The 17,075-nt window shown below is 42.4% G+C and overlaps 1 protein-coding gene across 4 annotated transcripts in view; it reads right to left on the bottom strand.

Moving 5' to 3' along the window:
- LOC148339497 (prickle-like protein 2) overlaps positions 1-7,367 on the bottom strand; it is a 33,214-nt gene extending 25,847 nt beyond the window's left edge. The window contains exon 1 of one of the 4 annotated variants that reach the window (XM_088291587.1): positions 6,971-7,367. Coding sequence is in view for 1 of the 4 variants with exons in the window: in XM_088291586.1 (XP_088147712.1) it covers positions 6,176-6,184 (9 nt within the window). In the remaining 3 variants the exon portion in view is untranslated. Of the gene's footprint in view, positions 1-4,204; positions 4,350-6,175; positions 6,433-6,799; positions 6,913-6,970 lie in introns of those variants that run through there. The other 3 variants (XM_088291589.1, XM_088291586.1, XM_088291588.1) reach the window with 3 other exon arrangements.
- Between the last annotated feature and the right edge of the window lie 9,708 nt (positions 7,368-17,075).

The following is a 17,075-nucleotide window of genomic DNA, read 5'->3' as shown; positions in this document are numbered from 1 at the left end:
AATCAGGTACAGTCTCTTAATAGATTTCATGCTCCAATGCATCCGTTCATCCATTTTTAGTACCGCTTCTCCTCACGAGGGTCGCAGGGGGTGCTGGAGCCTATCCCAGCTGTCTTCGGGCAGTAGGCGGGGGACACCCTGAACGGGTTGCCAGCCAATCGCAGGGCACACAAAGATGAACAACCATCCGCGCTCAGACTCATACCTAGGGGCAATTTCGAGTGTCCAGTCAACCTGCCATGCACGTTTTTGGAATGTGGGAGGAAACCGGAGTACCCGCAGAAAACCCACACGGGCACAGCGAGAACGCGCAAACTCCACACAGGAAGGCCGGAGCCAGAAACGAACACACAACCTCTGCATTGTGAGGTCATCGTGCTAACCAGTCGACCACCGTGCCGCCGAAAGCACTTTCCATATGGTGTGATTTAAATTAGAAGGTGATTAGAACACAAAAACACATTTACATTAAATAGATACTAGAAGAACCGCAGAAACAGCGACAGTCTCATGAGTCGAAAACTAAAGAATAAAAATGTGTCTTCAAACGGACAGAGAGGGGGCGGGGCTTGCCTAACATTTAATGGGCGGTCATTCCATTGGGAAGGACCGGCAACAGAAAAGGCACGAGCCCCCCCCCCGAGGCTGCGCTTAGTCCTCGGCACCTCTAGCACATTTTGGTCTGCAGACCTGAGAGGCCAAAATTGGGGTTATGTGCTCTGTCTTCCGAGCTCCAGTTAAAAAGCGTGCAGCATTTTGGACCGGTTGGAGGCGCTTAAACGAGGACTGGCTGACTCCAAAATACTAATCAACGTCATCTAGATAAATTGCAATTTCAAATAGGGGATATTTTTAAGGACTTTCTATTTCTACAAAAGCCTCTCAATTAGACAATTTAAGGCTTCACGTGGGTGTTGTTGATTATCTACAGTTGTACAGTGGCTCATATATATTTAGATTTCTCTTTATAGCGGCTCATAGATATTTACAAAAGCAGAAATTAACTAACGCCAACCCAAAAACATTTTCAGCACCAAGTGCAACAACTCCAAACCACAAAGGCACAAAAAACAGCATTGCCAAATCACAGGCAAAACAAGGCGCTAATTCCGCAGGATTACCGAAAATTTCCATTTGGTCAAAACCGAACAGAGTACAAGCATACTGTATTAGGTCACAGGTGACTGTGACGAGTTTTGGAGCTTCAAAATGATCTAAGGGCCAGAGCTTGATGCGCTAAGCGCTCGACGACCGTGCCGCCATTAGCGCAAATGTATTCCGAATATAAATCTCTTAAGAGAGAAGCATCAGCGTGAAAGGAACAAGGTATAAAAAGCGAGTGACAAGATAGTTTGTAGTGGCACTATGATGCCGCTATCAGGATGAATCATGCCGAGGATAGAATTCATAATGGCTGCCACCAGGGGGAGGGTTAAGATCATCCATCTTTGCTCACATCTTTCACCCCCGATTTCCTAAACGGTGTATAAAGTACATCTAATCTCCGACCGAATAAAGCGATACGTCTAAAAGACGTTTAAGAAAGTGCTGACTGACAGTGTGGAAGGAAAAAAAAACCACACAGCTCCATTTTGACATTTGTCATATGCGATTGTAACACGCGTGTGGGTGGCACGTTGGTTTTTATTGTGTCATTTCATGTTCTTTGGCTGTGGGCGATTTCCAATGGCCTTTGAATGAAGGCGCCTACACTCAAAGAATCCCAGTAATGATGTCACCGGTTTGAAGATGGAGTGAGTCGGCAACCTCGGGGCGGCGTAGCGCCGCAGATGACGAGCTCAACTCCATTAACAATTGTGGCCAGAGGCAGCCGCAATATTTACATCCGACTGTCAGGCTGGCTGAGCGCCGATCAATCCACACTGTTCGCTTTCTTTGCTTTCTCTCAACTCCCCCCGGGATGCAAATTGTGATTTATTTATTTTTTTTTGGAGGGGGAGGCAGTCTCCCTCACCCCGTGCATAAACTGCTCACTGACGCAGTCAGCATTTTCGGGGCTCCAGAGATAGTGCGGAAAATGCTGATACACACTTTGCCATGAAACAGAACTAACGCTGCAGTCAATCAAATCTGGAGCCCAAGCTGCAGCACTTCTCTGCTATCATTTGCTCTTCTTCGGCTTCACCTCCGTTTCTTCCGTTCAGCCGATAAACGCAGTCAAAGGGCCACTTTCAACTGTCGATGAGGTCGCACAATAAGATGGGAGAAGAGAGGAGCAGATGGCTGATCCAGATGGGCGGAGTGGGAAAGGAGCAGTGGGGTTCATGCACAAATGTCATAGGAGCAAAGAACTTTTCAAAGTAAGCGAGGCAAAAGTGACACAAAAAGAAACGGCGGTTGGAGTTTTCGGTCAAGTCAGAAATTGAAACAATTTGGAGGTTGAATTTCTTTCCTTCACGTGAAATTCATAAACTAAAGCAGGAGTGTTGGAGAAGAGGGACACATCTCATATCACATTTTTTTATGGTATGTATTGTAATGTAATAAACATGTAATAATGTAATATATGAGAAAATATTTTTATCCAATTTAAAATATCCTGTCACAGTGGTAGCTTGGCATGATTGGGCGGTGGAGGGGGGCAAAAAAATGAATAAATAAAATAGAAGCCCAAATGCCAGGAAGCATTGTGGCGAAATAGCAGTGCAGAAGTTAAAAAAAAGCAAAAATATATATATATATTTTTTTAAAAAAGCTATGGAATGCAAATAAAACACTAAATCGCACCACAATGACAACAAACCGATAAAACAAGGAAATAGATCCTGACAGATTAACGAGACAACGAGGCACATCTGCACAAGAAAAAAGTGGCGGGAGAGAGCTGATTGATAGACAAGTAACAGTGCTGACAAGAACAGGTGGCAACTAAAATCTAACAAGTAAAAAAAACAAAACATGAAATCTAATCAAAACCAAGCCACCAAAACCTTTCAAACAGGCGCTGGATCCTGGGCGCTACTCGTGGGTCTCTCCTCCAGGGGAGTGCTTCTCAACTATGATGGCTTCAATGCAGAGGACAAATGATGTGACATTCATGAAAAAGATGATTCTTGGACGAAATTGTGCAAGCGAATGCTCAGTGAGTCACGTTGGCTAACCAGACTGGGAAACTACCTTTATTAACTCTTGATTTAATCAAGGTGTGTCCATGCAAAACCGGACGCCAACTTGCTTGCGGATGTGGAAGCTGATCTACAACCTCTGTGCAACCCGGAACGTGTCTGTGAAAGATGTTAAGTTGTCAGTCAATTGATTTTGCGCATTCTGAGAGGAGCATAAATAAACGGTTGAATTTGACATGCACAAAGTGATTTATAAAACCTGAGCTGAATTGCAATCATGACAGATAGACAGCTAGATACAAACCAGCAGTAGCTCAGGCAAAATGAGAGGCGCTGGGCGGACTAACTTTTTTCAAATCCCATCAACAAAAAATTCTTCAATCGTCCATTCAGCTATGTCATTTTGGAGCTTCTACAGCCACAAGTCACAAGAAGGTGTCATGCCATTTCACTTGCAGCAAATCGGTGCTTGCCTCAACGCCGTCCGAAGTTTCTAACACAATGTTCCATACATCACATCACCAGTGACCCAAGTTGATTGACTCGGGTCAAGCCAAACCGAGCTTGGAAGCCCTTGCTGGCTTCGCCAAAATAAACTGTGTAACAGATTTATTTTCGGTAACTCGTTGTAATATCATTGTTGGCCTTTTACAACTAAAAATTCAAATTTTGTGATTTATGTCCTCCAAATGTTTCATGGTGAAAACCATCAGAGCTCTGTTAAATCATCTTTTATATCCGTTTTACCGTTATTTGGTCAGTTGGGCTTTGCGTGTTTATATCCCATTGTATATTGAGCACAGCAATAATTTTATCTTTGATCTCACCCCGATCTAACAGACTTTGAAAAGGTGCACACCTCCCCCGAACAAATGTTGACAGCCTATGAGAACGCCTCTCTGAGTTTGTGAAAAAACATGATTTTATACTTACACATTTATTTCTGCCTGTTGAGCCCATTGTGCTTTTTCACACTTATAAACAAAGACAGTTACTTTAAGACTGTTTCTTATTTTCAAAATATTTGAAGTATTATTGTGTTAAAGTTAAATTGTTTTTATATTTTTGTCTACTTGATATTCGTTCGCTGATAAAATAACAAATTCGAAATTACTCACCTGTTACTCAGTACTTGAGTAGTTTTCACTGAGCTCCTACTAGCTCAAGTAATTCCACGAAGGACTCCATTTTACCTCAACTTGAGTCATAATCTAACAGTAGTCTTGTGTACAATTTTTGGCCTTTGTGTATTATGTGTGACAATCGATACCCAAACAACAAAGTGGCTCCGGATACAGACCCACAGGCCCCTCCCGTACCCAAAACTGAAATCCACAAGTGCACCTGCGGATCATGTCACACTCTCCCAATCTGCACCTCTTTGGTAAGCAGTGGGGGAAAAAAATGGCATCTTTGTCATCATCTGTGGTGAGTTTGTCTCTGAAATGACAGTGTGAGCTCTTTGTTCTGGCACTCTGGTGGCGGGTCTGCAGTCTTGGGCTGCGTCAGCGCTCAACACCGCGGGGTGGAGAAATCTCTGCAGCCTGCTCGCATTTATACCAACATATCCCACCAATTTTGCTGTAACTACTTTTGGTTTTATGAGATGACAGACTGCGTTGTGCTCCGTTCAGGTAAATGCAACTGTGGATTGTTTCACTTCCACAGAAAGTTATTAACAATATGACTCTAATCAAGGGGGGGTTTGGGATTAAACCAAAGCATCTCCGTGGGGAACGGGTTTCTCTCCAGCCTAATTTCCTCGGCGAGAACAAATTCCCATTTTAATTTAATCTGGCACAGCAAGACGAGCTCTCGGGGTCCTGCTTGGATGGGCTGCGGTGGAAACAACTTTCATTCCTTGTTCTGACACCTTGAAGAATACGCTGTTTCAAGTGACTGTACCAGCCATCGCCATGGCAACAAAAGCAATCCTTAACATGGCACAACACGGATTAAACGGCAATGACGGGGGGAATAAAATCGTTCACAGTCAACCTGCAACATTTAATGACTGAATCTCGGAATTTCTCTCATTTGCCAGCCTTGCGCTCTGATTTCTTGTGCTTATATAAGCGAAAGGTCATGGCGTATCTATTATTAAATGTCCAGGTCATGGGAGCGTTCATTATTAATAACTATAGTGTCATCTCTAAACACACACACACACACACACCAGATGACTCTGAAAGAAAAATCAACCTGAACACTCCCGAACAAGCTAAAACAAGTCGAGAGATGATGTCAGAATGTGCAATAATCATTTCAACGAGGTGAAAAAAACAAACTGAGCTCAACTGAGATCTGTCAAAATATGCCGAGTATTAACAAGGTAATCCAGCCAAATACCACACGACGTCCTTTGAGAACATAACAAATAGCTTTTGTTGTGTTGACATAATTGCGTAACATTTGAGTTGCGCCACCTGAGCCGTCAGCATACCGGCCACATAAAAGCAGCGCACGAGCGCAAGCGCACAGCGAAAGCGCCGTATGGGGCGCAGCAGCAAGAACGCCGAGACACCCGCCCACCCTTCCTGAATCAGCCGTTTCTGTGGTGACCAGAGCGGTGATGCGGCGCAGGTGGGAGGGGGTGTAGTGCTCACTCAAAGTGAAGAGACGGCATGAAGGCGGAGATGCATGGATGCTTGATTTTAAAAAAAAAACGTGGCGGGGTCACCTGGGAGCTGCGACTGATTCCTCAGCATGACAAAAAAAATGATTGACAGGTTGACAGCATCCGCAATCCAAACTGACAAAAATATGAAAAGCAATATTCAGGGCAAGCCCGGATGAGGTGTGCTTGTGAAATCTCATTTCATGATGTGGACCCTTTTTACTTACACCTCCCACCTCTCCGCTTGAACACAAAATAAGGCCTCATTCAAGTTTAAAGAAAGAGAACCCACTCCTACAAGTTGCACGCGCTGAACGCCGTTCTTTCTGGCCCCCAACATGGACACGCTGCCACTACGCACAAATCACTATCCCCACGAGACAAGAATTCCAACATGGAGAAGTGGCTGAAGATGCCAAATGACAAAGAAATTCTAGCCAAGCCGTCACAAAAACAAGATATTCCACCGCACCTGGATCATCGTCTCTCCTATGAACGAACGCCAACATTTTCCCGCACCTTCTGATGCAGATTAGGCAATCTTGTACTTCACAGATTGCCTCTTGTCAACGCGACAACAAACAAGGATGGATGCGGCTATTCTCTCTCGGTGACAAAAGGCTCACACTAATCTGACGGAAAAAAAGCGGGCAAAATCTGAAATGTAAACACGTCCAGATTTGTCAGACTGTTGTCGCGTTACAACTGTGTCCACACGCTGTGTGTGCACATCGCTTCAAATATTCTTGCCCGCCTAAAGCGCTGCATTAAAAAAAAAAACACAAAAAAAACAACACAGTCTTTATGCCCCCCCCTCTTTGCTTTCTAAACAAGGCTGCGATAGCAGCGGCGGATCGAGCCACTGCTCAAACGTTTCCCACTCCACCCACTCGCTCTTTCAGGGACACATGGATTTACACTGGGGAGGGGGGGGCGAGGGGGGGGACGCGATATCACACAGATTCACTCCGATCGGAGGCCATGCTTTTCCCCCCCAAGTCCCAGTCGTCTTTTTCACATGCCACTCAAGAGATAAACAAGCCTTCACACTCTCATGAAAAAAAAAAAAAAAAAAAAACAGCTCCTCGTTTCTCACCTGACGACGGATTTACCTGTCTCATTGGGAAAACTTTCAGGCATTTCCTAACTGAGGACGAGCTCGTAAATAATAAGCACATGAGTGAGAATGCCACAACGTACTCTTTGTGATCGCAGAGGCGAGTAAGGCTGAGCTCGCCGAGCGTGTCGCGATGCTGCTGAGACTCACCTGTTAGTGCGGCAGCACACTCCTTCGACCGCCAGGCGCGGCGGGTTGGAACGACTCGCTCAAACTGGACTCGTTCTATACGCCGCCGACCGACTGGCTTTGCACCTCAACACGCGCGCAGTTTTACGGCTTTCTCCCTCCTTGCAGTCTGGGAGACGACGAGGCGTTCTGCCCGTGCTGGGGGCTGCAGGCTGTCATCAGTCCTCTCTCCATCCCTCCCTCCTTGGCTCCCCTACCTCTCTCTCTCTCTCTCTCTCTCTCTCTTCTCTCTCTCTCCTTTCCTCGCTCTCTCTCTCTCTGTTTCTGTCTCACTCTCGTTCACATCTGGGGAAATGTGTTTACATTAAGTTGTCATCATTTGCATATATCTCTGTGTGTGAGATAGTTCGAACAATAGTAATATACAAGTGTTACAGGCTACGGTTAAAGTCTTGCCACCCACCTCCTGCCCCCCCCCTCCTCCTCCTCCTTCGCACCTCCAACCACCAACCCATCCGCCCTCATCTTGCCAGCCCCTCAAAGCCTGTTCAAATGAGTCATCAGCTTTCAGCCAATCATGGCAGTGACACACACTCTGATCAGCAAAACACACGTATTTATGTTCTGGTGTGCTGAGGAAAAGAAAATCAAATGGAGGATAGTCTCGGGGTATTTCTACAAAACAAAAACATTGCTTTATGTTAATTTTGGCGTGATGTAATGAAGGCAAGGAAGTTTTAATGTGCTCCACACAAGCAAAGACACAACACTTAGAAACATAATAGCTAAGTCAAGTCAATTGGAGATAAAAGCACAAACATTTCATTCAGGGATCGTGGAAATAACGTGAATGGGGCCGACCGACTCCATTAAAGGGGAAGTCAACCCAAAACCATTATTTGCAATAATTCATAATAATCAAAATGACATCACCGTTGCTCAGGTAACGACCAATCATGGCTCACCTGATTTCTGAAACCTGAGCCATGATTGGTCGTTCGCTGCGCCCTGAGCAACTGTGATGTCATTTTCAGTCGACAGAAGTGACAAAATGGCCGCCCCCCCCCCCCTGACACCGGTGCATTTTACTGCTTAATTCATATTCCACAATATTAATCAGAATGGCGTGTTTCGACGAGTGGGCCTGAATGAAACATATCATTGAAAAAAACATTTTTGGATTGACTTCGCTTCGTAAAGGTCACTTGCATGCAGGGCTTTGGAAGTTCAAACCGAAACATCCCAGTCACTATGCAGAGAGCTAAGCCGGCACAAGGGGCTTAGCTCAGCTTGGCCTCATAAAACTACAGATGCTGGGCCTGTAAAACAACAGAGCAGAGTTGCTCACAAGAGGCTGTTTTTATTTTAGGAATCCAAATCCAATTCTCCATCCATTCAATTTGGACCACTTACGGTGCTAACCAAGCACACACACACACACACGCCCACCCACACACAAACACATTCTCTATTACCTTACAATGAAAGTGCACTCTGATACCTGCAAACCACATGACATGTACCATTGTCATGCAAAGCAATTGGAAAGAAGTGATCCTTTCTGACTGCAACACAAATGTTGTTAAAATCAAATCGACGGCCCTTCGCTTCGGTAAAGAAAGACGAGGCTGTAATTTCATAATAGAGGCAGGCATCAGGCAGGAGCGTATCAGTCATAGGTAACCTAAAAACAATGAGAAGTAAAAACGCTCAATAGATGAACGTGTACGGGTAAATCAAATTGAATGACGCTGATTTGTTTTAAGACGTAGTGCTGCAGCGTAGTTGTTTAAGTCATTTCCTCACCACCGACTTCACCATCAGATTTTATCCAGAAATTATAGAATAGGGATTATATGGTATATCGCAGTCATTTAACTCATTCAATCCCTAAAACCTTTATATACATGTTTTCAAAATTGAAGTTCCCGCCTCCCAAAGACGTATTTATACGTCGTAGCCATTTTTTTTTTTTTTTTTTGTGTCATAGCTCCATGTTTTTATATATTTAGAACACAATATTCTGTAGAAAATCTGTAAAAATCCAGAAAAAAAACTCTTTGATTGAGGTGTTTGAAGCATAAAAAAAGCAACACAACAAAGACCACTGATTTTGACTTTGTGAGCAAAGGGGATATCAGTCCTCCTGCATTGGATTTCGAGCAAAGGTGTCAAACTCATTTTAGTTTGCGGCCCACATTCACCCCATTTGAATCTCAAATTGGCCGGACCAATACAGTTGTGGCTTAATAAACTATAAATAAAAGAGTACTACAATTTCTCATTGTTTTGATGCAAGCAATTACAAATACCGTATAGTTGGAAAATGCTCACGTTCATAGATTATTAAATTGCTGCAAATCATATGCATAACTTTTTATTTATTTTTAAACATTAATATGAATCAGTTTGTTCATTTGCACATGTGCAATTTACAGATTAGAGTAGCTCTACTATGTATGTATACAGAAGTGTATGTGCCGTTTATAAAACAGCTCTAGAAATCATTTGAAATTTACCTAAGTGACCGCTGGAAATCTTGACAACCTCAACTGTCTCTTTGCAAAATCCAAACTAAAGTGGGAATGATTTTAAATCTTAGCATTTTTTAGCTTTAAGTTCATCAGTTTCGGGTGTCAAATCCGGAGTAGCGGATGTCATTTAAGCGGCAAGTGGCCTTCATTTTGTGCACCCAGTGGACAAAACAAGCAACAACAGGTACATTTATTGAAAAATATCATCTGTGCCCATGGGCCGGATTGGATCCAGGCGGGCCGGTTCAGGCCCACAGGCCGTACATTTGACACCACTGATCTAATGAGGACCATCTTTGCCCTGGGTAGCTGCGGCTTTATCTTTCTCTCTTTGCTTGTTGTTTTTTTTTTTTTTGTCTGAGAGCAACAAATGTGTCAGCTGCAAGTCTACAGTCATGACTTTCAAAGGGCTGCAGCTGTGTGACTGCTGATTGCGCGTGGTCGCTAGCTCCATCGAGATAAATTACTCATATCCAAGCACTTGTTAGCGTCAGTGTGGAGAACACAAGCATGAAAAAGGACAGCATTGGCTCATGATCCAAAGCATACCACATCACATGCACACCACAAGTCAAACAGCGGAGGCAGACTTTTGTCATGCGTGGGCATGTTTGGCTAATTGAATAAGGTGATAAATGAAAACTAATAAAATAACTAAAACTAAAATTGAAAGAACATTTTCATAAACAAAATAAAATAAAGGCAAATGATTTAGAAAATCAAAAACTTACTAAAACTCAATACACGAGCCGTTGGGATTGACGTTTAAAAGTATTTCATTTGATATTAACGGCACGGCCGTTTCCTGGAAGAGGAGAGTGTCTGGGAATTGTAGTCCTCTTGACGTCATAAAGCAGCAGCCAATAAAAACGAGCCAGAAAATGAATTTGCTCAAAAAAAAAAAATACATGAAAAAAAAAAAATACAATATAGAAAGATGGCACACCAGGTTTAATATTTCTTAACAGTAATTCAACCCACAAAACAACTTTTGAAGTTGGCAAATTGGCTAACAAGGCACCGAGCTTTATTAAATTAGGGCGGAGCATACATGCCTGCATCGAACTTTAGAAGCGGTATGCACGACACTTATTGTGATTCAAAGTCTGTGGACTGTAAAAACCATAAACTGTACTCTATATTATCAAAATGTTCTAAAATAATATTTCTGTTGAATTTTCATTGCACAATACTGACCATGTCAATTTTTTTTTTTTTTATAAATCTTGAAAACGTGGAAAACACTTTTTTTTTCAAACAAAAACTAATACTAAAACTTGTGTTTTTGAAAAAAACTAAAACTAATAAAAACTCACAAACCCGCCCTAAAAACTGATTAAAACGAACTAAATTTAAAAAACAAAACTCAAAACAAAATAAATTAATTTTAATTTTAATTAATTAAATTCTCAAATTTCCCCAATGTGTGACTATTAAAGGACATCTTTATCTTTAAACTATAATAACCCTGCTCATCAACGCATTTTTAAATCAGAAATGGACGTTTTCTAGAAGACACGTCACGCAAGGAAGCGGTGACATCCCTGACGAAGGCTGGAGTGACAGCTGAAGCTGATTCTCAGAGATTTTTCTGTTTACGATTGTCGAAAGAAAATAAACTTCAAACCCATCCATCACGTTGCCTGTGCATAAATCAGTGAAAAAATTGACTAGTCCAAAATTTAGAGGTCGCATGAAGCTCACCTGCAAAGATTACAGTGCAGTTTAAGTTGATCTTGAAGTTTCGCCCAAAAGCGTAATATCTCCAACTTTTTATAAATGTACATCAAACATGAACTAAGGCCATGATTCATTTTCGGCGCTGTGAGTCCAAGAGACTAATGAGCCATTGTGCGCCGGGAGCGGTGCAAGATGAGGTCAATGGAGGAGGATGATAATGAGGCCGACAGTGATGTGTAGTCTTGATTAGCATCGGCGTCATGCTCCATGACCTTTGATTTCACCTGGCTACCACGTCTGCGATGCAGCGAGCACTTATCTCATCCCCAACTGTGACAGTTAGGCCTTAGATGCCCCACGCATGGCAACACAATCCCCCAAAAATTTAAGAAATTAAATACACACAGCATCTGTGTTGTTCGTCTTTTGGTGAACATGAGAACAGATCGTTTCACTTTTCTGTTGGGATTCAGTTTTGGTTTGTTTCTCTGTGTCCCCTGTCGTTGTCGCCACCTGTTCTCGTCAGCTCTGCTCCCTCCGTGCCAAGCAATCAGCTCTCTCCAGGCACTCGTGTCGTTGTCTTGTTGTGCCTCCTTGTCTCTTTGAACGTATCGACCCTTGTGAAGGCGGCACGTGGGCGACGTGTTCGGACGATGGCCTCACAATACGGACGTGCAGGTTTCGATTCGGGTTCTGAACTTCCTGTGTGGAGTTTGCGTGTTCTCCCCGTGCCCATGTGGGTTTTCCGCGGGTACTCCGGTTTCCTCCCGCATTCCAAAAACATGCATGGGAAATGGATTGAACACTCTTAAATCAGGCGTGGGCAAACTACGGCCCGGGGGCCACATGCGGCCCGTTAAACGTTTTAATCAGGCCCGCCCAACTTGAAAAAAAATTCAATGAATAAACCTTGTTCATGTTTTATTTTCTAAATACTGTGGTTTTTCAAAGACATATATTGTTGTAATGCTTTTGTTCACTTTCATTTCAAATTAAATTAAAGTATTTTTTTCTCTGATGAGGTGAGGTGACCAAAACACTCCATCCATCTGCTCCTGGTCCGGCCCCTCTGTCAAATTTTAGAACCCATTGTGGCCCGCCCATCAAAAAGTTTGCACTCCGCTGCTCTAAATTGTCCCTAGGTTTAAGCATAATGAAAGTCAAATGGAAACATTTAATGTGATTGTAATCACAAGCCACGACTCGTCGGTTGGGCTAAAAGCAGGTACAATTCACACCGCTGTCCAAGACTGTGAAAGAGCTGCCATCTCGTTATCAGAAAATACACCTAACACAACAACAAAGGTGTACAATACTTATTTCCTCTGGGAGAAAACACATTTTGCTGTTGAAGTGAATGCTTTTCTGGCTAACACTTTTTTTTTTTTTTTTTTTTTTTTTAGAGATGAAACATCCATTTCCAGGTAGCGCAATATCGTGCCACACAAGTGTGAATGTTTACAACTCTATCCAACGTGGTGATAGAGTGCTGATGTCCCAGTGTCCCTTTTCCAATTACCTGTCCATTTCCGTGTATGCTTCATCTGGAAATGTCACCCTCTGTGAACTCATGGGGGGGCTAAAAATCAAAACGGTGTACTTAGAACTCGGCAGAATTAATCATTTTCAAGGACTCCTCTTGTCTGAAGGAGGCACGCGCATGAGACGCATGCCCGAATTAATTACCACAACAATCTATATGAAGATGATTACACAACGGTTAGTCCTGACCGAATAATTTGATTCCAACAACAAATCTACAAATCACTCTTGTCTCCCTGGTGTTCCAAACTATTGAACTTGACGTGAAGTGCGCTAATTGTCCAACACTCTCCATTTCAAGGAAACTTGATTTGTGTCATCGTTTTTGGCAACGTTAATGCCGATGCTTCTCCCAACTCGTAAGCCGGCTGCCTTTAAGCTTCGGCCCCAGTCGATGCATCCGCTCACCTGTGGTCAGAGGATGGACAGAACCAGAACACATCATGAGTGTGCATCTCCCCCAAGGACGCCTGTATCTGCCTCATCCACTTTGGGCGCAAGTAATCAGATAAGACACTGAATGACATCACATCGAATAAATCGGATGGAAACCGCCTGCTCTCCAAGCCCTTTTTGTCTGAGAGCATTTTCATGTGCTGTCATTTTAAAAAAATAAACACAGAAGAGCATTCAAAATATTTGTCGGCGCTTCCATGATAGCTTCTGTAGACGTGACTCAAATTGTTTGGTCTGCAAGAGTGGCTGTAGGCTACATTGCAGTAAGAATTTCAGACTTCTTATGACAGCACAACTCAAAATGTGGACTCATTTAAGAAAAAAAAAAATAGAAAAAAGACATTTCTCATTTCTGCAGTGCGAGAAAGGCCAAATGAATATTTGTCCGACATGCTTACAGTTCAAAGGAGGGAAGTGAAACGCACGTTGAAAGCTGTTAAGATAGAAATTATGATTATTTTTTTTTTTGTATTTTGTAGATTTTTGTTTTATCAGAGGCTAATTTCACAGCCAAAGTACTACCCTGTGCTTTCAAATTGTTTTGTTTCCATGCATACAGGTACAACTTTAAAAAGATCCAAAGTGGCCCGTGGGACCGGTAGCGGGCCGTGACCCGCTGGTTGGGGACCACTGATCTCTTGTTACATAACACTTCAGTTACCTTCTACTTTTTACTTTCACCAAATCGAAAAACTTTTTTTTTTCATAGTGACATATGAAAAAGTCATTTGGTTAGAAAACCTAAATGTTCAATTTCTCTTTTCATGAATGAAGAGCAGAGCTGTGGGTTGGGGTTGCACCACCTGAGCACAGAGAGAAATAAAATCTCGGAGCAGAAGAATGATCAGAGTGAAACGAGAAGAGGTGACGGCCCTCCCCACCATTCAACCACATTTGCCGGATGACGTTTATTTTAGCAACTGGGCGATGCAGATGTGTCCCCAGCTTTGCTGAGATTGTCGAGAGGCCGTCGTATTTTTGGCCTCATAATTAAAGAGGAATGATCGAATCTGGGCTGCTCATTAAGCAGCTGAGTAGGGTGAACTTAAAGTAGCACAAATATGTGCTTACATTTAAGCAGTGGCGGACGGTCAAGGCCTTCAAGGCCTTTTCTGTTGGCCTAACATGATTAAGAAATCATGATCAGATTATTCACATTGATGCCATATTCTATCCTAATGTTGAATTTTTAGGTTAGAATTTTTATCCAATCAGAATTCAGCTAGCTCGTGTTGCCAGGCAGATTTCATAATACCAGCGGCACGCACGATTCGTCCGAGGCCTTCAGATACAATCGTGCGGGCGTCTTTTCTGCGTCTCTTTTACAATTGATAGACAGTTGCGATAGCCAATCAGATCACGAGTTGGTTACAGTGAGGCCTTCTCGGATTCTACTGTGCTTGCTATTTATTCCACTTATTTGACACTAACAATAAGATGGCGGATCGAGGTCAAACAAAATCAATCTATTTAACATAAAAAAAACAAAAACATTTCAGATCCCATTAGATGCAGCTGCTGAATGGACAAAATGCTTTTTATTTTGGCTGTGTGCGACTCGGGATTCTTTCAAGACACATTGAGATGTGTTTACCTGCAGCATGAATTAATGATTGAAAAACACTTTCAGTCAAAGGACGGATGACTACTATTTCCAGGCGGGCGCGTTTGTGTTTGGGGTGAAACAAGGCGTCTTCCATCCGTGTTCATGCAACAGGAAATGGTCGCAACAGGGCTCAGCAGGCAGCGCGAGATTGCATATACATAATACACGAGGAAAGAAATGCCAGCGAATGTGCAATTAATTCCAAAACAAAACGCTCCAGATTGACTTGTACCAGTTTTCATGCAAGTATTTAAAATCATGACTAAATTTTTTGGGGGAATAATATTTTAAATATTTGTGTTTTATATATTGAATGATATATTTATATTTCTTTTTTTTTTTTTTTTTACGTGTTATCTTTAGTTTTATGTACATCACATTATATTGCATATTTCTTCATTTGTAGTTGCTTTTATTACGCGAATGGGAACATGATGCATAAATTGTCTCGGTGACGGCTCTAGAGATCTTCGTCTTTCTTAGCCTGGGGTGGCAGGTGGTGCATTTGAGAGGGCGGAGGTTTAAACTAATGTTCTCTCGAATTGTTCACCTGTCTGAGCATTCAAAAAATGAGATCATAATAACAAAAAAAAAAAAAAAAACTGTAAATTATTTGGTTAATAAAAGTGCTGGCATTGCTCAAATTTTCCAGGAGTTTTACTGAAGTTTGTTCAGTAGATGTTCTCCTTGTAAATCCGCAAAACGTCGAGAATTGAGTTGATCACAATCTGTATATGCGTTAGAAAAAAAACAAAAAAATAAAACATATCTGTACCACAAGGAGTGGAATCAGGTTGCCGAGCAGATGGAGCAGTGAGCCATCCGAGCCTGTTCTCACTCGTCAGGAGCCTAATCCATCATCTGCTGATCTGTCTCTGCATACCTCCGTCTCATTAAGGAAACGAAAGCTTAATTGGAAATTGTGTTAATTCTGAGGCACGTTACGGAAACTCAACCCCGGTTTTCATCGTCGCCCACTTCCCAACAGTCGCGCCACATCATAAAACCCGTGATGAATGTCCTCCAAAGTCAGCGGTCCACCAAAGCATATCAAAAGAAACGCGCGACGAATGAACTGGAATGTGAAAAGTTCGTCTTCGTCACGGCACTCATGACGACAGGAATTTCGGTTCGGACTTTAGCGGAGGAGATTATTGTTGTTGCCGTGCTGGACACGCAACTTGAATATTAATGTGATTTCAATGAACTGGGCAGTTTCAAACTTATTCATCATTGATACATTTATTTGTATATTACTTTGAGAAGTACATTTTAAGGATCCTCCAATTGCAGTTGCTTTATTGCCATACACATTTGGACGCAGGCACAATGTCGCTGTTTCGGAACCACAACAATCACTCCTAACAATGACACTAATCACCCTGTATTAATCTCATTGGGAGGCGTGTCATGTGTTCAGATGGTTTTTGTGCGCGACCTTCACAGTAGTTGGTACGCTACTGTTTTGTAAATGACATCCTTGAAAAGTCCTCCATGGTTAACTTTGTATCACTAATCGTAAAATGATCCTAATATTGCAAAGACATTTTAGGCCTACTATGTATAATACCAGCCATGACTTCCATCTAGTGGTTAATCGTGATATTACAACTTAACACCATACAGTGGAATAAAATTATTTGCAGGGGAAAGGGACCAGGCCAGAAAAAATCTGCGTATAAATGATGCCTATTGAAATGCACGTCAACCCCAAAAATTATTAAAAAAAAAAAAAAAAAAGTCAATAAACCTCCAGTTTACATTTTTCATGAAAAACGGGTTGACACAAGTCTCCAAAAATGAGAAAACAAGAACAAAAAAACAAAAAAAAACTAATGTTAAAAATATTAAAAGAAAAATACTGAAAAATAATTCAGTATTTATGAAGCTTTTTTTTTTTCGCTATGAATTTTCAATATGTTTGTCCGCCTGGGCTGCTGTGTGCTTGTGTCTGTTTTGGAGATGATTTGGGATCAGAATCAGCTCCAGTTGGTGACGCTGGACCCGTTTCAGATCCATCCAGCTGAGTCTGGCTCATCTTTCAAGGTCAGCTTGGTTATACCTCTGCAATCAGACTCACTGGATTGAACCCGCTCACATGTGCTCAGACTTCAAGTTTGTATCTTAACCGCGGCGTGTTCCTGTCAACATGCTGTACAATGCTCCTAAAGAGAAAGCATTGTCGGGAAAAAAAAAGGCAGCACAAAGGGGTCAGATCTAACGAAGGTGTTTGTTGTGCTCCGCTCTCGTCGTCACGCTCTTGTTTGAAGTCCCTCGAGTTGTGTGGCTGTTTAACATATGAATGATG

This window comes from Idiotropiscis lumnitzeri, chromosome 3 (assembly GCF_059441095.1).
Source record: "Idiotropiscis lumnitzeri isolate Australia: NSW breed Sydney's pygmy pipehorse chromosome 3, RoL_Ilum_1.0, whole genome shotgun sequence".
In the NCBI taxonomy this organism is placed as follows: domain Eukaryota; kingdom Metazoa; phylum Chordata; class Actinopteri; order Syngnathiformes; family Syngnathidae; genus Idiotropiscis; species Idiotropiscis lumnitzeri.
Note: the sequence above shows the minus strand (reverse complement) of the source record. Positions and strands in the feature narration are given on the sequence as shown.